At 36.2% G+C, this 21,694-nt stretch overlaps 2 protein-coding genes and 1 non-coding gene across 8 annotated transcripts; 2 read left to right on the top strand and 1 right to left on the bottom strand.

Annotated features, from left to right (window-relative positions):
• Positions 1–143: 143 nt before the first annotated feature.
• On the top strand, positions 144–19,040 carry LOC136242682 (dihydroxy-acid dehydratase-like). The gene is made up of 20 exons (XM_066034125.1): positions 144–282; positions 3,530–3,586; positions 4,955–4,993; positions 5,047–5,123; positions 11,176–11,269; positions 11,326–11,409; positions 11,469–11,505; positions 11,553–11,590; positions 11,651–11,737; positions 11,791–11,878; positions 14,589–14,651; positions 14,709–14,845; positions 14,895–14,977; positions 15,029–15,113; positions 16,468–16,683; positions 16,736–16,807; positions 16,856–16,959; positions 18,014–18,120; positions 18,586–18,695; positions 18,742–19,040. Exons 1-20 carry the CDS (start codon positions 175–177, stop codon positions 18,868–18,870), a joined length of 1,815 nt encoding a protein of 604 aa, XP_065890197.1. The 5' UTR covers positions 144–174; the 3' UTR covers positions 18,871–19,040.
• Trnan-guu (transfer RNA asparagine (anticodon GUU)) lies at positions 4,295–4,368 on the top strand. The gene has a single exon. It is a non-coding gene; the product is annotated as a tRNA-Asn (tRNA).
• LOC136243029 (uncharacterized) lies at positions 6,707–9,132 on the bottom strand. Of its 6 annotated transcripts, none has more exons than XM_066034550.1 (9): positions 8,808–9,132; positions 8,473–8,653; positions 8,262–8,424; positions 8,025–8,135; positions 7,707–7,771; positions 7,622–7,650; positions 7,439–7,531; positions 6,929–6,993; positions 6,707–6,869 (listed from the first exon to the last, which is right to left on the bottom strand). In XM_066034550.1, the coding sequence occupies exons 4-9, from the start codon at positions 8,033–8,035 to the stop codon at positions 6,794–6,796; spliced, it is 339 nt and encodes a 112-aa protein (XP_065890622.1). In that variant the 5' UTR covers positions 8,036–8,135; positions 8,262–8,424; positions 8,473–8,653; positions 8,808–9,132; the 3' UTR covers positions 6,707–6,793. The 6 variants fall into 6 exon arrangements, 5 of the variants coding, with proteins under 5 accessions (XP_065890622.1, XP_065890621.1, XP_065890620.1 ...); XM_066034549.1 differs by having other exon boundaries at positions 8,708–9,132; XR_010694715.1 differs by lacking the exon at positions 8,808–9,132 and having other exon boundaries at positions 7,439–7,571; positions 7,707–7,974; positions 8,473–8,799.
• Positions 19,041–21,694: the final 2,654 nt, after the last annotated feature.

The raw sequence follows: 21,694 nt of genomic DNA on the forward strand, positions 1-21,694 counted from the left end.
ACATTAGCTTTTATTTTTCTGCTATTGGCACTAATTTGCCTGCACTATCCCAAGGAGTTGTGCCCTCCTGAGTTACTTAATAATTGTTGGCCATTCATAGGTACATAATTGCATTATGCTTTCCAAAGGAACAAGTCATTCAATTAACTATTGGCTGTAGCAGTAGGTCACGCGATGATAGACACGCCTATCCTGAGTTGGTGCTTATTTTATTGCGTGAATTCAGTGACTTGGTCCGTAGAGATGACTGAAGCAAAGAAGCTGAAACTAGCTAGCACAAAAGTGAGTATCCACTGCATGTAGTGTGTTTATATCCATTGTTCGGCTGGCTCAGTATCTGGGTTACATGCAGTGTTCATTGTTTAACGGGGGAATTCCCCTCCAAACCCATCAAGTGTGCAGTTTTGTCACGGCCTGATATCACTCACATGTAGATGTTTTAGTCGTTGATCGTGCTCACTTCACACGATCATCCCTTGATTCTAGCTTTGATCTGCCGGCGCAAGGTGCTTTAACTAATTTTCAGTTGCCTAGCCTGCAAAGTCCGAATTTTAAAAGTAGCTACTGAAACAAGCTGGACTAGTACACGATATTAAATCACAGTAAAAAGTGTTATACCGATGTATTGATAGGAAAGAGAGACGTGAATACTAGCAATGAGTTCTTGAAGTAGATCATTTGCTCCATTAATTTTCACGCGGAATGGGTGATGCCGGTACTAATTAAAAAAAAAAAGAGAGAGAGAGATTGGTGGCCAACCCTTGAGTGCTAAGCACTGTCTTTCTTGTGGTGTAGTGATGGAATGGGTGAGATGTGAATTAAGCTTTTCTTTGTTGAGATCGACAATTAGAACAGCTCCAGTATAATGGCCACCTTAAATTATTGGATGCCAATATTTCCTAGAAGAGCAACGAGACCCAATCATTTATGGCACTATTATGAAGACCTATGCATGAAAATAACCTCCATGTGTAATATATGGGTGTATTGTGTGACTGCAGTGACCTTCAATAACCATTGTCCAAAAAAATCAACAAGTGGACAATTCTGATGCTGCCATCTATACCCTTCCTACTCAACTTATAAGCTATTGTGTGGTAGTGATTGGTCTATTCCGGGATATAAGCAGATTAAATTATTATCAACTGGGATTGCAGACATCGCCTGCTTCCCAGACGTGGTAACTTGAGCAAACGTCAGATATCAAATTGCAATTAAAAGAATGACTTATAGGATAATATTGTAAGTGTAAGTTTATCACTAGGTAAGAAACTTTTAAAAACAGTTATTTAGGCACCAGTATAGGGTGATTTTTATCAATTCAAAGTGGCTAAATCATATAGCTACAACACAGTGGGCATATAATTGATACTCAGATTTAATATTATTTGAATTTATTAAAGATGTGTGAGATCAACAATAAGCCGCAACAGTGCACAGAAGCCCACCACCGCAAAATTGTCTCAGTGACTGTTCTATTGATTTTCTTAAGGCACCCTTAGATAGTCCATATTTGCTTACACATATAACAAGGCTACAAATTCTACATTCATAAAAGTTTTAACATTATAGCATTTTAATATACTCTGATAGAATAGTCTCTGATAGAATAGTCACTGAGACGACTAAGCAGTTGTGACGTTCTGTACATTGTTGCGGTTTATTGATGACCTTGCAAATCCAAGGTATTAACTTTATGTACCTATTATGTATTGTAGCTACACGATATAACTACATTTTCATCTCAAATTGACAAAAATTATCCTATACGTAGCTACAGGCCATATGTGATTTTCTCAAAGTTTGATTCATTCACTCTTGCACTTCATCTTTGATATGTAATTTAACATAATTATGGAGTAGTTTCACTTGATTATGACCCAGGGGCGGATACAGGGGGGGTCAAAGGGGGCCCTTGACCTCCCTCCTAAAATTTTTAGTATACCAAGATCGAGATACTCTAATAGAGCAGTCACCTTAATAAAGCAGTCACAGTATTAGAACAGTGTGTAGTGAGCTATGTAAGGATTTTTATGTAGTTTATCAGTGATAAATGCATAGCTGGTGAGGTGGGCAGCTATTTTCAGCTGGCTGTGACCCTTTTTTTTGTCTCACCTTACCAAACCAGACGATGTAGGGTCTCAGAGTTCATTTTGACCCCCTTTCCATAAGTCTGGATCTGCCCCTGATGACCTGCCGTTTTTTTGGGAAGTGGTGAGCTAATTTCCATAAGTGTGCTCATAGGATAATAAAGTCGCCTACGCTAATTTCCAAGATTATTTTGTGGTCTTTTAGAACCCTATCTTAAATTTAAGACACCTCTAATAATGGTAGCATTAATTTACAGTTGGTGAACTCGTTACAGATTTGGCCATAAGCGTCAATGCTAGGTGAATATGATCAGTGTGGTAAACTCAATGAACTTGCTATTGTGTGCTATTCTCATAAGTGTTTGCTATTCAGTTGTTATTTAATAATGGGTCTAAAATAGCTAATGCAGCCCACAATACAGCTTTGTTTGTGCATCTCAATAGACAATCCAGTATAAGAAGTTTGAGGTACATTCTTACCTGCCAGAAAATGTCCTTTACTCAATCTGTTCACTGATGCTTTTAATGGTGCCTATAAAAGCCATACCCTATTGAGGTTGCAACACTGACAAATACCTGCCTACTTGTACCAAACTACATTCTTTGGTTTTGCCACTTCATGTCCCAAGCTATGATGCAATACACACAATAACTGCTTTATGCATTAATTTTTTTGTCTTTTTCAGTGACAAAAATGTGTGATATCCTAAAACAAAAACAGCCTTGGGTTGTAAAAAAAGGACACTGCCAAGCAAAGTAGGATCAATCAAACAAGCTTATTCAACATGACTGGTAAGAACAAGGACTGATATCAAGTTGCGGCCAAGTGAATGCAGTATTACCCATTCTCTTCGTATCTAGCTATAGCTATACATGTATATAATAATAAAACTAGAGCAAATACACAGTCATGCAACTGTTACTAAATTGTATTTGGCCGCTTTTTTTTTGTAGTGTGTGGCTTTAAAAAGCGGCCAAATGACAATTTAATAACAGTGCATGTGTATTTGCTCTAGTTTTATTATATAGCTACAGTGTATATTATAGCTATAGCTAGATACAAAGAGAATGGGTAACACTGCATTCACTTGGCTGCAACTTGATATCAGTCCTAGTTCTTACCAGTCATGTTGAATAAGCTTGTTTGATTGATCCTACTTTGCTTGGCAGCACCCTTTTTTACATGTTTTTGTTTTAGTTAATGTTATTAGCTAACGTCTACTATAAAAGGAAACTGACTACAATTGTTGCTATAATTTGGTGGTGTTTGGCACTTAAATGTAGATAGCTTTAGGAGTACCGTGTACAAAATGTTTCTCACAAAACTTTCTGCCTCATGATAATAATTTAGATATTTGGTAGTTTCCAGGCGGACTATGGCATGGATGTAGATATAGTACAAAATGTATTGTATTTGTGATTAGGTTGTTGTGTTATAGATCCGCAGTGCTGACATGACTGGAGATCCTAATAATCAATATCAGTGGATCAAACAGGTTAGGATATGTATGTAGTAAAACACATCTCAAGACCAGTGGTGCTTGAAAATGTGAGAAATCTGTTCAGTAACTGAAATAGAAATGAAAACGCAATGGGATCAGTGTTAAAGTACTCAAATAAAATGATCAAAGTGCTAACATTTCTTTAACTCTACCTAGTTACTGCACAATCCATACACATCTTCATCAAAATATCTCAATTTTGTAAAGATAATCATGATTTTGTATGTCGTATCTCCTGCAAAGATATCCATGCTTCACTGTGTTAAAACACTATTGACAAAATACTTTAGCGGATTAAAAATTAATAAAATGTGCTGTCATTCAATGACATTTGTATAGACAGGCTACAGATTTGGGGCATAGCTTGTGTGTTGCTTAGGATTCCATTCAATGCTGCAATACAGCATGTATATTCCTTGTGTTACAGGGTAAAAAAACTACTTAGATAAAAGCAAGCAATTTATATATTAATGCCATGTGCTACCATACATTTTTACCTCCTAAAAACCAAAACTTGGAGAACAAATTAATGAATAATTTGTATTTTAATAAAGGTCACTTTGTCCACACCTTTGAAAGGCAACTTAGTCGTCTGTCTAAGCATGGAGAAAAACAGATTCATTATCTTTTTCATTATATTATTTTCTTGCCAAACTTGTTACTCAATACAAAATAAGTCTGCTGACCATTATTACTGTGGTAGCACTTGTGGCGCAATGGGTTAGCGTGTTTGGCTGTTAACCAAAAGGTTGGTGGTTCAAGCCCACCCAGGTGCGGGTATGTTTTTTTTTGGTCTTTTTAAGTTTCTACTGCATACTTTTCTATTCTCCTGACATGACATGCTTAGAGTTATTCATATAAGAAAGCCAGTGCTATAGTGATGTGAACTATCATTTTGGGAAAGGGATACTCTTACTGTTCATAGTTAATGTATATAGATGCATGCTAGTGCATTTCAATATGTTTTCATGATGCAACTAGTTTTGCTTATTTGCTTGTCCAATATGGATTGTATGCCAAGGTTTGCATTTTCCATTTTCTATTTGATATTTTGTCCAATAGCATTGAATCATTAAAGCTAAAACAAATTTGGTAGCTTTTACCATCTTAGCCAATACATCGTTTTCCACTCAAAGTATGTACCTGACAATTTTGATAAAGCTGTGAAGTGCCACATTAACGTCTTTATAAGCAGAAATCTTTCAGATGGAAGAAAATGCGTAACTTTTTTATGGTACAGTTTGAAATTCTGAGTTTTTGTATTGAATTGCAATTTGTGTATATGCACATGTATACTATAAAGTATTAATAAATAAATAAATCTGTTGGTAGCAACCTATGTTTTATAATTCTTTTCAACAGACTTCAGCTAGAGCTAATCTGAGAGCAGCTGGTTTTAAGGTAATAACAAATGATGATGCATTGTCATTGTTGTTCGTATTTTATGTACATAGGATGATGACTTCACTAAACCAGTGATCACTGTTGTGTGCCCCTACAGCAATGCACTACCTTGTAACAACCACTTAAGGTAGAGTCATGCATGTTACAGTAATACCATTTTTAATGATAACAATTTCACACCTTCACCATGGATTTTGTACTTATGTATCTAATTAGTATGTGCTTAACCGTATAACCATCACTTTTATTCAAGAGTTTCCTATCAATAAAATATTGTCTCAAGGTATAGACTCTGTATACCCAGCACGACAATGTGATAACAGTATTAAGTGATACCATTATTAAGTGTCCTTTAAACAATCTGATATGACCCAACAAGTCCTCACTATGATTGATTCTTTTCCCAAATCCTGTGCTCAGTAATTCCGCCTGTAAAATGCAGGTTTGAACAGCTACAGCATATTATTGTTCAGGTTTTGTATAACATACAAAAAACTTAAGTTTCCTGTTGAGTATGAATTGGTCCGTACAAAGTAAATACTTCATTATCGAATTACCAAACTGAAGCATTTTAAGGTGACTCACATTGATCATGGCAGATGTACAGTAGCTACAAGATAGAAGTATTTTCAAGTGTGTTGAAGTATTTTTTGCACCAGACTGCTTTAGTGCGCACAGATATTCTATTGATCTAAAGAACATTGCAAGACTTTTTGTGCATGAGCTATAATAGAAAGGCACTCCTAGAATTTTTTGCTTAATATCATCTTTTTGTTTTTGTTTACACTGACAATAAAGATTGTCCAAGTACTAGCAGAGCAGATCAAGACTCACGGTAGTGAGTCGCGCGGCCAAGAAACTACAAAGCGCACGCCCAATTAAAAGACGCGCGGCCACTACTGTGAGTTATTTACGTGTAGGGCCGGTTTCGCAATATTAGTCCTAAATTACGCAACATCTTTCAATAGATTTGTATTGCGTTACGTGATAAAAAATCTTTAGGAGTCGTCATCATGTTCATAGTTTTCTTGCGACCTCGCTAAAATAAAAAAGTAACCATCGCAAAATAAAAAAATAGGCGTATTTCACTTTATTTCTCTACCTTATGTTACAACTACTGTCATGTTATACCAGTCAACCAGTCAACATAGCCGTGTTTGTATAGTCCATCTAGCACTGACATTATCCAATCCTGGTTTGCCTATACGCGTATTTTCTTCAATCAACCTCTAATCCCTACAATAACTTTTAAAGACACGACGTGGACACAAACTCTAATGCCTGATAAACAAGTTGTGACAGCGTGCTGAACCGTAAGTTCCCTAGGGATGGCGTTTTAAGCAGAAATCTTTTAAATTCCATGTAGTACCACACCCCATGCGAGCATTTATAAATCGCCAGTTGTCTTTGAACAAAATCACTAGCGAAGGTGCTTTAAGCATACTCTTCAATTCTCTATTTACATGTAATTTTTAATAGGTTAACCACAAAGGCCGATAAGGTGAATACAAAAGGTAACAAGCCTTTAGGGGTTACCACCTCTATGTAGTGTGTACCATGTAGCTTGTGTTGTGGCTTTCATTAAGTATTATGCACACACAAATGGTGCAACAAAATTTTGTAATGGATTGCTCGAATGTGGTGTTGTGGCTTGAATGTGGTTCGTGGTTTGCCAGTGACCATGTATGAGTTGGGGTTGGTCCACACAACTTACACAATATTCAAATTTCATGATGGCCATGATAATTTCTTGCCATATGGTAAACATACAACAATGTGTAACAACGTTAACTAACATCACATCAAGACTTGACTAAAAATAGTTCCAACAATAGTGATGATTTCTTGTATGTCAGCATGACGATACTGAGACCTGTAAAAGAATAAGCAGGCACTGAAGTTAACCTTAAATTAAACACTCATGCAACTGACCTGGAACATCGGTCGCAACACCAAAAACACTTGTTTCGATATCTGATGACACAATCCAGCAGGCACTGAATTAAAAGAGAATGTACAAAAAATCAATATGCCGGGCTGTGTCAATGATAGCATGGATAATCAAAATGAACAAAAATTATATCCCAGGCTAAGTGAATGAATAACATAACTGTTGGGTAAGCATGTTAAACCAGAACATTAGGACATTAGTCAAACCAGAACATTAGCACATTAGTCAAACAAAAGTACGCTATCACAACTTGGTCATAATACAATGTTTGTACCACTGGACTTCACACTGGTTGCCCAAAAATTGTGCCATTCCGGGACAACAGCATAATATTATGAAACAAATAGTTACTACAACACAGAAGGCTTACTGTTGCACTGTCTACACTGATATACCATAATTTAAAAACATAACAGGTGGGCATTAAATACAATACACTTAATATCTGGGTACTAGGAAAAAATCACTAACATCACAACATGTAAACTGACCTGGAAATTAACACCCTTGATGCCGCTACAGTCTACACTGGATACTTGTTCGAACCCATCAACACTATGCCTGATACATCTGAGTAGACTGACCTGCAAATTCACATCACTAGTATACAGTGATAATTGATAACTGCAAAAACAACAATTGCAATAATACAATTCTTCTGTACGTCAACTGACCTGAAATTCATGACACTCAATACCGAGACCTGTAAAAGAATAAGCAGGCACTGAAGTCCAAAATTAAACACACATGCAAACTGACCTGGAACATCGGTCGCAACACCAAAGACATCTGTTTCGATATCTGACGAAACAATCCAGCAGGCACTGAATTAAAAAGAGAATGTGCAAAAAATCAATATGCCAGGCTGTACCAATAAAGGATGAATAATCAAAATGAACTAAAAATATATATCCCATATGCAGGTTAAGTGAGTAACATAACTGTTGGGTAAGCATGTAAACCAGAACATTTGGTCATTAGTCAAACAAAAGTACGCTATCACAAACTGGTCACTGATAATTGATAACTACAAAAAGAACAATTGCAATAATACAATTCCTCTGAATGTCAACTGACCTGAAATTCATGACACCTGTATCTTTGTTCCTGCATGGTCTCAACTTACATATGTACCATGATCACATTCAACAGCTAGTGGATAAACCAGTATGACCATGGCCAGATGGCCTGCAAAAACCAACAAGCAGGTGTTAAATACAATACACATACCTAAAGCCTGGAATATGAAAAATATTATATAAGCATTATTCCACACTGATATAGTAATAGATTATAGGATGTTGTGGAACTTGCCTAAACGTGTAAACTTGAACATGAGGACAACTGCATAATCTGGACACTTGGAATTGTCCAATACCTGATGAACCGCAAGTAGGTACTAATGACATTCACTTCAACATTTTATCCCAGCTGGGTGAATCTCTTGTAACTGAGTAAAAAGGTGTTTATTTTCCACCTGCAACCAAAGTTCTACATTTCTGTGGTTGGGTGTACATAAACTGACCTGGAAAATCAGTATGCCATAGGGGTATGGAAATGGTTCCTTTCCTTCTGTTGTGACATTACTTACAGCTGACTGGTAAATGATCATCGATGTCCCCATGGACCCCAACAATGAGTATACCAATAACTTCACAAGTTGGAATGAATTTCCTTTCAACATCTGGTGGACAGGTCCAAAAACCCTATCGCACAAACACGGTGAATCAGTGTGTGGCGATGTGACACGTTGCACAAACTTCACTCCTCGTTTCGTTAGCATTCAAGACCGGCATATATCATAGAGTCCCTCAGTATTCTTGCCCATAGATATTAGAGTACGTCTTGCCGGACTCTTACTTTTTCGAGCGTTGCTCAAGCGATGTAGTTTCTCACGAGGGGCTCGAGTTTCTCAGTAAAGTCGAGCCGATTAAAGTACGCCTCACCATCCAGTTACATTCTTAAACCATTCAATTTAAAGCCACGGATCATGAGTGTCCGCTTAAGGTAATTAGGGACTTTCCACGAGATTTCCCCTAAATAGATCACGTGTTAGTTGTCAATCTGGTGGATTCTGGTGGTATACATGGTTCAACAATGCGGTAAGTGTAGTATAAGCTGTCAATGAATAATTGTTTGTTCACAGTTATTTTTGTGTGATAAGCATGCTTGAGGAAGGGTCTGGGGGACGAAACTAATGTTTTGACAGCAGTTGATGATGGCCAGGCAAAGAACTGCGAGAAGAACTACTATGATAATACTTTTTTGTTGTTGTTGTTTTGCCTTGCCATGCCCACAGTGTAGTCCTCTATTTGTGTTCGCATGCTGTCCGAGGTTTCACATGCCTATTTGTTTTGTTGTACATCTTTTCATCACAATTGTCAATGATGGTTCTCTCTCTGATAGTAGGGAAAAATTCCCACCCCTATAGCTCTGCCTAGGGGCATTAACTAGTATTATCTACAGCTACTGTATTATGTTGCTGATATGTACATTCAGGCCAAGAATAAAGGTGAAAGTGGTAGTAAGGCTCAATCCTATTATTCTGCTGAACGGGCAAGGGAGTCTGGGACTCTGGGGACATGTTCCCTCAGGAAAGTACAAGTACTACAACTTTTTTGTTTTAATTGCTTCATCAAGTATAAAAATTTCAGTCAAAAGGTGATAATCGAGCTCTGGTCTTATGCACTGGTTGGAGTGGTTGTATCGATACTGCACTGTGACATCCTTGAGGGGTTAGTGCTGGCATTGTCCATGGCAATACTATTCCATCTCCCCGAGTCTTGATGATTGAGTCCTCCATTCCTTTCTCTGCTGCTCCAATCCTGAAGTTGTGACCACAGTCAAAAGGTGACGATCGAGGCTCTGGTCTTGCATCTATACTGTACTGCAACACCCTTGAGGGGTTAGTACCGGCATTGTCCATCGCAATACTGTTCCATCTCCCATATACAAGTCTTGATGGTTGAGTCCTCTATTCCTTTCTCTGCTGCTGTAATCCTGAAGTTGTGACCAAAATATTAAAAAATGGTTATAACATGATAAATGATTATGATGATAACAATTACTAATGTATTTATAGCTGTGTAGCAACTGTGAACTAATTAGGCACTTGCAAGTTTAATTAGGTGTCTGAAGCATTTAACATGCACAGATATGAGATATATTCATGACGTGCAGGCAGTAAAGATAAATTTACTCTAATAGAGCAGTCATACTACACCGTAAATTCATACTTCCGAATTTACAGTGTTATGAAACAATCATTATTATGTATGGATTTTACTGACTCTCCTAGATAATATTCTGCATTAATGTTAATTGCTCATTTCCAAAAAATTAGCTTTTAAACCAAATGTAGAGTCTATCACTGACAAAAATGAGTGATATCCACCCCAAAAACACCTTCGCTGTAAAAAAGGCGCGCCCAAGAAACTACAAGTACCTGGAACCCAATGTAAAAAAGAAAAAGAAAAATCAGCTTAGCTGAAGTGAAAAGTAACTGGTAACTTAAAGAGCTGATATCTGAAGCGGCCAAGAATACAATTACTAAAGTTTAATCCATGCAAGAACACCTTGGCTATAAAACAGGTGTATACATGAAAGTAACTGGGAACTGAAATGGCTGATATCTGAAGCGGCCAAGAATGAATGGTCATATACAACTAATCCAAAAATGTAACACTGAACCTTTATAATTCAGCTGTGTTCTATATTCACTCTTGCTGCATCGTAAAGTAATTTCTTTTAACTCTAATTGGCTGGTAATTTGGCCGCCTTTTTTTGCTCTATTATACTGACTATTAAAAAAGGCGGCCAAATTACCAGCCAATTAGAGTTAAAAGAAATTACTTTACGATGCAGCAAGAGTGAATATAGAACACAGCTGAATTATAAAGGTTCAGTGTTACATTTTTGGATTAGTTGTATATGACCATTCATTCTTGGCCGCTTCAGATATCAGCCATTTCAGTTCCCAGTTACTTTCATGTATACACCTGTTTTATAGCCAAGGTGTTCTTGCATGGATTAAACTTTAGTAATTGTATTCTTGGCCGCTTCAGATATCAGCTCTTTAAGTTACCAGTTACTTTTCACTTCAGCTAAGCTGATTTTTCTTTTTCTTTTTTACATTGGGTTCCAGGTACTTGTAGTTTCTTGGGCGCGTGTTTTTTGGGTGGATATATATTACCATTAATGTCACATATACTTAATTTTTTGCTGTTAGGATATTAGGTGATGCTATTGTAGAGGAAGTGGAGAGGAAAGGAGGGAAGGGATTTATATGTAATACTCCAGTAGTCAGTGATGGAGAAACACAGGTACCAAATTTACATCTGATTTTATGCTTGTTCTCCAATACATACAAACTACATAGGGAACATCTAGAATGAGATACTCACTGATATCTCGTGATTGGATTGCTGACTGCATTGAGATCATGCATGAGGCATATGCTTCTGTAAGTGGTGAAATGTCTTCTTTTTTTTAAAATTTACAACAACTGCTTTTCATACATAGGATGCTGTGATCACTCTTGCAGGATGTGATAAAACAGGTAAGAATATTTATTAACAGACTTAACTTAACCTTGCTTTTATCCAGTACCTGGAGTTCTAATGCCTATTGCTCGCTTGAATGCTGTAAGTTGAGCAGTTAGGTGATCTACTGTATAGTGCAGTACTGGACACATGCAATTACAGATCGGAGTTTGTATGTATGGTGGGTCCCATCTTCCTGGCCACTGTGCTGGACAAGATACAGGTCTTGATGGAGGAAGTGTCATGGAGGTGATGACATACAGCATTGTGTTATCTTCTTTAGTTGTGTACATGTTGTGTAGGCTATTGGTTCATATGGTGCTGGACTGATTGACATCGAGGAACTACACAAAATAGAGTGTAATGCACTAACTGGTTCTGGAGCATGTGGTATGTACCTGTACTAGACTTGCATTCTAAACTGTATCTTAACATCTTTTAGTCATAGATTTAGATTTTATATCATACAGTACGATAGTACTGTATAGTAGGGGTTGGTAAGAAATCATATGGTTTTGTGGATTTTTGCACCTTAAAAAACGGCCTTGCAATAAGTTTTACCCAAAAAAACCACCTGGAATGCATTAGTACTGTTATAATGATGCTGTACCTTGGGTAAACGAAGCGAAAAGTCGAATGTTTCGATGTACAGTGAGTTTTAAAAATTACGTATTTCACCTACATTTCGTCTGCCAGCCTGCCTGCTGTAAGACCCGGTAGCGCTAGTTGTATAGCTCCAGAAATTTCAGACAGTCAAGGTAATGACGGCGGATTCACGAATCTGTTGTTCCGATTATGTTCTGTCCACTGCACTATGCTGTTTGCTTTCATCATTCATTGCTTCTTTGTTCTTCTCGAAGGATAATTAATAGTTACGGCGCTTAATAGTTGCGGTGCACACCATAACCCAAACGCGTGATTTAACAAAGTGTGAATCCCGTATAGCCTAAACATTTCGAGGGGGAAAATTTTCACTGATTTCGCTGTTTTGGGTGTTATCAGCGAAAATTTTACCCTCAAAATATTTAGGCCTCCATATAGTCTAATAGAGAGTGTTTGCAAATCCATGAAAATTTTATATTTAGCAACATTGCTCAACCAAATATTTGCCCCTCAAAATATTTAGGCTATACGGTATGTGTGTGTAAGATGAGGGTGAACAGGTGTAGTACCCAAGGAGTTGTCTCTAGCATTTATCTCGAGCATTTATTATGCTGGGTATAGTCATTTTATATAGTCTTAATTACCAGTTTAGTGAGGTAGCTAGCTAATAATGTCTTTGAGGGGCGGATCCACCTCGGAATCCAGACTACTAAAAGCGAGAGTTCCACTCTTATAATTGTGGATTCTCCAGCAATGTTTTACTGTAAAATCATCAACATTTAGGCCATTAGAAATGCAGCTGAAGCCTCAAACAGTTGCTGTAATAGCTTTAAGCATAGATAATATACACTCACTCACTCACTCACTCACTTCATCACTGACCACAGTATATTATCTATGCTTTAAGACAAAACAATAATTATTTAGAGGCGCTTATTGCGTACGACGGTAAAAGATAGCTGCTTCAAGTGATATTTATACTATGTGGAAACAAAAAGAGTATAATATAGCTAACTAGCTAGACAAAAAAAGTAAACAAACTAGCTATTTAAAAAATTTAAAATTTCAGAAGGAAATAGGGGTTGATTGATATATACGCTACAAAAAGTAAGGAAACAAGCTCAAAAATGTTATAGCTGAAATGAGAAATGGTCCAGCAGTAAAAAGTAAGGAAACAAGATTAGACGACTACTTGCTAAAATGAGACATACTTTAATCCCTACTTTTGGCTAATTTGATGGTCTCATTCAAGATGCTAGCCAAAAGTAGGCATTAAAGTGTGTCTCATTTTAGCAAGTAGTTGTCTAATCTTGTTTCCTTACTTTTCACTGCTGGACCATTTCTCATTTCAGCTATAACATTTTTGAGCTTGTTTCCTTACTTTTTGTAGTGTGTATATTACATCAACTCCTACTTCCTTTTGAAATTAGAATTTTTTTAAATAGCTATTATTATAAGCTCTGCACTACACTTATCTCATTATTGTCTTTTCATATAAAGGATTTAAGGGCAGAATTTAGTGAAGTTGTACCACAGCTATAACGATAGAGTATCACATTTTTTATTCTCAGCTTCACCATGAGATTGTGTCAAAGCCTTAGTTATTTTTTAGTAAAACCATTGTTCCATCAATTACAGTCAAGCTATATATATCCTTAGTTAGATCACAGCTTATGTATTGTGCACCTGTATGGCGACCTTACCTTTTGAAGAACATCTCTAAAATTGAACAGCTTCAACATAGGGCAACCAAATACATTTTACATGACTTCACCTCAGATTACAAAACACGGCTAATAAATCTATACCTCCCTTAATGTATACCTTCGAAATATCAGATATAATGTTTTTCATCACCTGTCTGAAAATCCAACCCCAAGCTTTGACATCAATTCTTACGTATCTTTCTCCAAGAGTATTACAAGATCTAAGCTACACCATAACATATCCTTTACCAACAGAGAGCGTATTTTTATTTTAATTGAATTTGTCGACTTTGGAACTCCCTGCCAATCATCAATATTAGTTTATTAATTTTGCAGACACTATTAAAAGACGATTAAAATCTTTTCTCTGGAACCATTTTATCACACACTTCAGTTCTGATGACCCACATAAATTCCATTACCTTTGTCCTTGTGGCAGTTGTGTCAACAGTCAACCCATCATGAACTTTGATTACCTGTAGCTATATTAGTAACTTATAATCTACTTTATTTAATAGGTTTACTTACTGTAATTCTTACGTAAATAGAACTAATTTTAATTACACTGTATTATAATTACTTTTGTTTCTGGGCACTGGCACAGGATGCCAGTGTGCCATCAGTGCATTATTAAATTATTTGTTTCACTGTAATATATACACGCACACCCCTCTGTACACTCTTTGCACTGAAAAGCTTTAATAAATAAAATAAATAAATAAATTTACTCTTGTTGTGGTAAACATATTTGCCTGTGTACACTGTTGAAAGTTATTCATTATTGTCTTCAGCTGGTATGTTTACTGCTAGCACCATGTCATCTGCTGTGGAGACTTTGGGGATGTCCCTACCAGGTTAGACAATAGTATGAAATCCTTGACTGATGATATGTGTGTGCTTTATCTGATTAGGTTCAGCTTCAGGTGCAGCAGTGGATGAGAACAATGTTGTAACAGTCAAGAAGAAGGAAGAATGTATTAAAGTTGTTGACACAGTGTTTCAGTTGTTAGAAAAGCGTATAACAGCCAAACAAATTATGACCAAGAAGGTACGAGTGTTTAGTAATGGAGACATGTATACTAATAGATTCTTTCCAGGCATTTGAGAATGCACTTACAGTATTGTATGCTCTTGGAGGTTCCACCAATGGTGTTCTACATTTGTTGGCTTTGGCCAATGAGTAAGCGATTCTTAAAGAGTGTTAATATTATCAATGGACTTTTGTGTGCAGAGCTGAAGTGGAGTTATCTATTGAGGACTTCAACAGGATTGGTAGCAGAGTGCCGCTAATATCTAATCTTAAGCCTCACGGAAAGGTAAATTATAGCTAGAGGTGCACTGATATGACTTTTAGCTGATATTCTGATGACCAATATTATCAAGCTGATAAACAAAGCCAATCCTAGCATAGACTTTTTCTCTAATAATTTGCACTCTAAATAAGTGACAGAGTGGGGCTGTAATCAACAGCTGACATTACATAATCATGCAGGCACTGCTAGGATATTACTTGAGCATGAGTGTCCATAAATTGATGTTTATGTATATCTGTATCTGCTGCTTGTTTACACTTGTTACTGATCCGATACCGATATACAAAAACAAAGCTGATATAGCCGATAACTGATAGTCGATCCAATTATTGGCGCACCTTTTTTTATATCCCAAAGCATCATGGTATTTTTATCTTGTGTGCTGCATGTACATTTGGAATATTAATTCTCCATATACATTCAGTTTGTTCTACACATTTCCAACTGTCTAGGATTTGGGATTTATGAAAGAATTTCATCACGAAACTAAAATTTGATGCCATATGGCAGACTTTGTAGACTTCTAGGGTTGTTTCAATAAGTAGTGAAGCAGCAAACCAATGTAGTGCACAATCAGTTTTAATAAAATGATTGACAGTTGTACTTGTATGTGGTGTGCACAGATTTGCGAAAAGGGGTCTTCCACACATCCATATGTACACGTCCAATTTGCCATTCAGACTGGATAAAGTCAATGATTTCAAATTTGGTCATTAGTGAGCAACAACATGGCTTAATTGTGTTTTATATTTCTAGAAATCTAAGTTATGGTTTATAGAACTAGATATTTGTGGAACACCCCTTTTAGCAAATCCGGCCTAATCTAAAATTAAGCAAAATTAAATTGTGCAAATTAAATAGAAATTTAATATGCGATATAAGTTTTTGCAATTAATATTTTGGATAGAAGCGAGACATTGTAAAGTTGGAAGTTATTTGCGATGAAGGAGTCTTTTAGAATATTAAAAAAAGTAATCATCTTAGTATAAAGGGGGTTTTGGAAAATAAAAAAGAAAGTAATGGAGAATGAATTTTTTTTATTAATTTTGTCATCGATAGTGAAGAGTACTGTGAAGGAAAGTTATGAAATTTGTTGTTTTGGCAGATAGTGATATCGTACCTTTAGTATTAGGAATTTGCAAGAAGTTTTTGGCAAAAAGATTTGTAATGAGATTGAATGTGAGATTTAAAGTCAAAAATCCCAATATCAAGTGATCTAGTTATGGGTAATTTGAATCTATGTGTCCATGTAGGGGAGGAATGAACCGGTGGTTGTGACAAATGACCTATAATTAGGGGTGAATTGTTAACGATGTGTAGTATGTAATTCACTGCACTGGCTTTGTGTTTATTACAGTATCACATGCCAGACCTGGACAAAATTGGTGGTGTACCAGTAGTACTAAAGGAACTACTTACAGCTGGTCTTCTCCATGGAGAATGTCTTACAGTCACTGGTTGTACTATAGCTCAGAATGTTTCTGGTGTCCCCTCCTTGAGTGAACTACAAACTGTGTTGTGTCATGTTGACAAGCCAATGGCTCCAGCTGGTAGACATATCATCATATTGAAAGTATGGCAAATCACTGACTCTTGATCAGTCCTTAAATCACATATGTTCTTAGGGTAACTTAGCTACAGACAGTGCTGTATTGAAGATGAGTGGGAAGCCATGTGACAAGCCATTTAAAGGACCAGTAAGTTGTAAGATGCTCCAAAGGTCAACATGTACTATTTATTGGTAGGCTTTAGTGTTTGATAATGAACAAGATGCGTTTGATGCCATCATGGGACGTCAAGTGAAAGAGGGTCATGTAGTAGTGATAAGATATGAAGGACCAAAAGGAAGGTACACATGCAGTTTTTCTATTTAAGTAAAACTTTATGTGCAGTCTACAGACCAGTATATTCAATTCTATATATGACAGGTTTTGTAACAAGGATTTTAATGGAGTTTTACATTTAGATTCTTCTAATCATGAGTGCAAAAGCAGTTGTTTGTGGATGTGCATACTATATAGGAAGACTATGTTGCCCAACCCAAGGTCTTGATTTTTAATTTGAGAGAAGAGCCAAATGCAAGCAAAACTCCATTAAAGTCTTGTTATTACAAAACCTGTAACAGAATCAAATGTGCTAGTTTACAGATTGGTATTACTATAACTATTAGGAAATGCTGTGAGGTAAAATACTTTCCTGCATGCCAGGTAACCATATGAAATTAAATAGGTAATAGTGGCATGTTGCTACTTTTGCTTGAATCAGTGGCCTTGTCCGTATGCATGCACACTTGCTCAAATGTCTGAAAACCAGACTTGGAGATAATTGCTTTAACTGTCAGCAATGTTAATTGTGTCATTATAAATAGTACTAGACTATTAAACATGTGGTTTCACTTAGGCCGATTTTTGTACATTAAAGCACTTTGTGGTTACCCTTATCATTGTGTAAGCAACAAGTTGATAGACAAATTCCTTGTTCTATAGCAAGTAATTTGATATGCAGTCTTATGTTGTATGGTTTGTAAGTTACATCAGTTTAGAGCAGTAGATTGGAACCTCTATACGAATTTGTCGATGAGAGGGATATTATTAATTGATTGTGATATTTTGATTCCTTTGAATCACTCACTGAATATAGTGTAATTACGTAGTATACTTTATTTCATGTAACCTATATATATAATAAGCTTTGAGCTTATAAAAACATGCACCCACTACAGCACAACATTAAATATCAACACAGTGATGGGCAAATGCACAGCTAGTATTCTGACATATGTATATTTGAGTGATTGCAACATGTAACAAGATATGCAAGCAGTTGAATTCACAGTGGACTGAAATCAATGCTGAGCTACCAACAATAATTGTAAAAGTGCACTTCATCTATTCTTTATATAGTCCTGGGATGCCAGAGATGCTGTCACCTAGTTCAGCAATAGTAGGCAGTGGATTGGGAACTAAAGTTGCACTGATCACTGATGGAAGATTTAGTGGGGCGACTCATGGTAAGTACTATTGGTAATGCTATAAAATTTAGTTTTCTTACAATGTATGTCTGGAAGCTTACTACCTAGAATAAACCTGCGGTGAAGTTAGTAAATAGTTAATAACTAGTGCATAGTATAGTTTACTACTATATTCATCAAACAAAACCAACACAGATTTAGCATTACTGTTAGCTTACTTTCTGGAAAGCACAAATGGACAAACGTCATTGGTTTCGTGACACTGGCACTATATCCATGAAGGGTATATCTAGCAGCTACAATGCCAGGTTCTACTTTACTTATACATGCTGGGAAATTTCTAAAACACCTAGAGCACACCAACAAGTTTTCTACAGTGCTATTTAGAGCCCCACAGATGATGTGGGCTCAACTACCCACGTCATCATCAGATCTCTAAATAGTGTAGAAATCTAGTCAGCATGTTCTAATTATTTTACTACTTACCCTTCCCACACCCACAAGGCATAATGGTTGGACATGTCAGCCCTGAAGCATACTGTGGTGGAAACATTGCTCTAATTCACAATGGAGATATTATCACAATTGATGCTGTCAACAAGACCCTTAATGTGGTATGTACTCCAAACTGTGTTACTAAATAACCTGATAATTTCTAAGGCACTAAGCGAAGATGAATTAAGTGAGAGGAGAAAACAATGGACACCAGTTGACAAGCCAGTAAAGGGTCTACTGCTGAAGTATAGGAGAAGTGTTGGCAGTGCCCACGTTGGAGCCATCACCCAGTGACATGGTTTATGTCTGAACAGAGATTAGGTTGTTTACAATTATTATACAGTTCCTTTTTCCTAGAGTAGCTATATATATTTTACAATAAAAAAACTGTAGCCATTGTGTGTTTTGTAGTGTTTAACGTTTCACACAATGACTAATTCAATTAGTTTATTTTTGACCACCAAGTATGGTTTCTATGATTTAGCCATTGAATATAAAGTTTGTTCAGAGGAAATGCTTAATTTTGGAATCCATGCAATGAACCAACACAGAATACAGAGGTATGCCAGCTTTAGGTTTAGTTTTACGCATTACTGAGAAAGACAGCATACATGGTTGATACAACTCAGGGGGATGCAACTGCACAACCCCAGGCAATTACAAGCATACATCAAATCAAAATAAGTAAATTCTTTAAATATTCGGTCCATTGGTTAATCATACTATATATGATCACAAAAATTTCAGGTCTTCTGAAGCAGTATGTAGATCTACTTCCTCAGCAATATGACTTGAACTGAACTTGAATGTAACCTTGTAAGATTTCAAAGTTCTCAAATACTACTTGTACTATAAATAGTTATAGGCTGAGTTTTCCATGTGTTTGTAGGAAATCAGGAAATATATTTATTGCTACATTATTCTGTCAATGGATTATCAGAAATTCTAGAGAATGTTTAATTGCTCCTATAAGTCTGCAATTTTGTTTTCCTGTTGATAAATTGCTTGCTCAGAGGAAATTATATGACATACACTGTAAAAATGAAGCGTACCCTGCACACCAAAATGTCACAATATACACACCAATATGCATGCCAATTGGTGTGTATATTGGGACATTTTGGTGTGCAGGACACACTTTATGCATACATTGCTAGCATCTTATGAGTGCATGGTGTCTGTATTACTGTTTTTAGATGCTGTTGCATAGTCCCTACAGTGTTCTATGTATACGCATATTTGAAGAAGAAGAAAGCTGGTTGTTTTGCATTCATATAGAACAAGTGCACGTTTGTGCAACAACAATGATGTCATAATTATGCATGCTATAATTAGCAGTTATTAAAACATTTTATTTCCTTAAGAACTAGCTAAAACAGTCTTGGAGTTGGACGTTTACGTATAGCCAGCAGCTGGCCAGGACTGCTCAGTAATTATTCAATATAATCTCAATCTCAACTATCACATCATGAGGTAAAAATTAAACTTTAGACTATAAAATATTCTAGTTATGTCATTCTACCTGTCATATTGGTATTACAATTACAATATGCACTTAATTAAATGTGTGTACCTTCAGTCAGATTATTACTCAAACTGTGCATTTAACAGATTGTACTTGGTGTTTTTGAGAAGATCGCATAATGAACAAATGTCACACCGAGTTTTAAGATAATTATAACATTACTATACATTGCTATATATAGCAATATGTCATGATGCTTTAGCTATAGGTAAAAATAATGTAGATGGACACAAAAAACCAACAATGAAGTTTATGTGACCTGAGAAGTAAAGCTACTAGATCTTAACTTTCGTAATATGTAACCTGTTCATCCACAGTCAAAACATCAGCTTGTATATACAAAAGAAATATCTTTACCAGCCATCCATTATAGAGGCTAAATACTACCAAACTAATAATGCAGCCAATGCCAGCCATTAAAGTAACTTATTGTGTAAGTGATGAGGAACACCGACAACTGTACAGAAATGTTTACTTTCCAAGCCTTGATCATGACATATTCAAATGGATTAGCTAAATTCAGTTGTAAACTAGGATGGATAATAAGTAGCAACAAAAGCTAGCTATAGTTAGTATGTAGATATTAGACTACTTTAAATGGAAGTTCCCAAATAGTACATGTACTATAATTAGCTTTAGGCTGAGTTCTCCATGTGTTGTAGGAAATATCCATCTGGTAGTTTCAGGAAACATATATTCTGTCAATGGATTCTTCGAAATTCTAGAGAATGTTTAACTGCTACTATAAGTCTGCAATTTCATTTTAAATTTCCTGTTTATGAATTGCTTGCTCAGAGGCAATTATGCAGTGTTGGCATCTTATGAGTGCATGGTGTCTGTCTGTATTGCTGTTTTTAGATATTATTATATGTGGAACTATTATATGACTTGACAAAGCTTGTGTCTCTACAGTATTCCATGTAAGTATTTGAAGAAGAAAAAGAAAGCCAGTTATATTTGCATTCATATAGAACAACTGTTTGTGTAATAGCAAATTAGCAATGATGCGTTACATGACCTTAGTTATAATTAGTAGTTATGAAAGCATTTCCTTAAGTAAACAAGAACTATAGCCTATAAGTGGAGTTTATACATGCATACAACCAGAACTGGGTAGCAGCAGGCCAGGGCTGCTCAGTGTGTAATGTTATGTATACGTATGCTCACTATGTTGTGTCTTACTGGAATTTATGATGATTAGATGGGAAACTATATGCATCAGTTCAAAGAACTGCATTTCCGGCAGTGTTATACACAAGCTACATGTAAACATACAGATAATAAAGAAGGATGCAGTACAAGCAAGTATCATTAGGCAAACTGGTCATCCAGTAGTAGTGTAAATGTAGGTGATCTAGTAGTAATTTTAATTTATATGGTTTTGTCTTGTTTGTAAACATGTGATATGTTATTTCACAGGATGTCTCCTATATGTATTCAATATCTGTAGTGCTTCTCCAACTATAAAAGTAGCGGTTTTGTAGGTCACTTTCATCGTACTCAAGACACTCTTTTTACTGTGAGGAAATGAAGTGTTTAGCTACTTTTGTGGTGTGCCTATTGATGGCAAGTTGTTGCTACTGCTGTTGTACA

The sequence above is a fragment of the Dysidea avara genome, chromosome 13, assembly GCF_963678975.1.
Source record: "Dysidea avara chromosome 13, odDysAvar1.4, whole genome shotgun sequence".
Lineage (NCBI taxonomy): Eukaryota > Metazoa > Porifera > Demospongiae > Dictyoceratida > Dysideidae > Dysidea > Dysidea avara.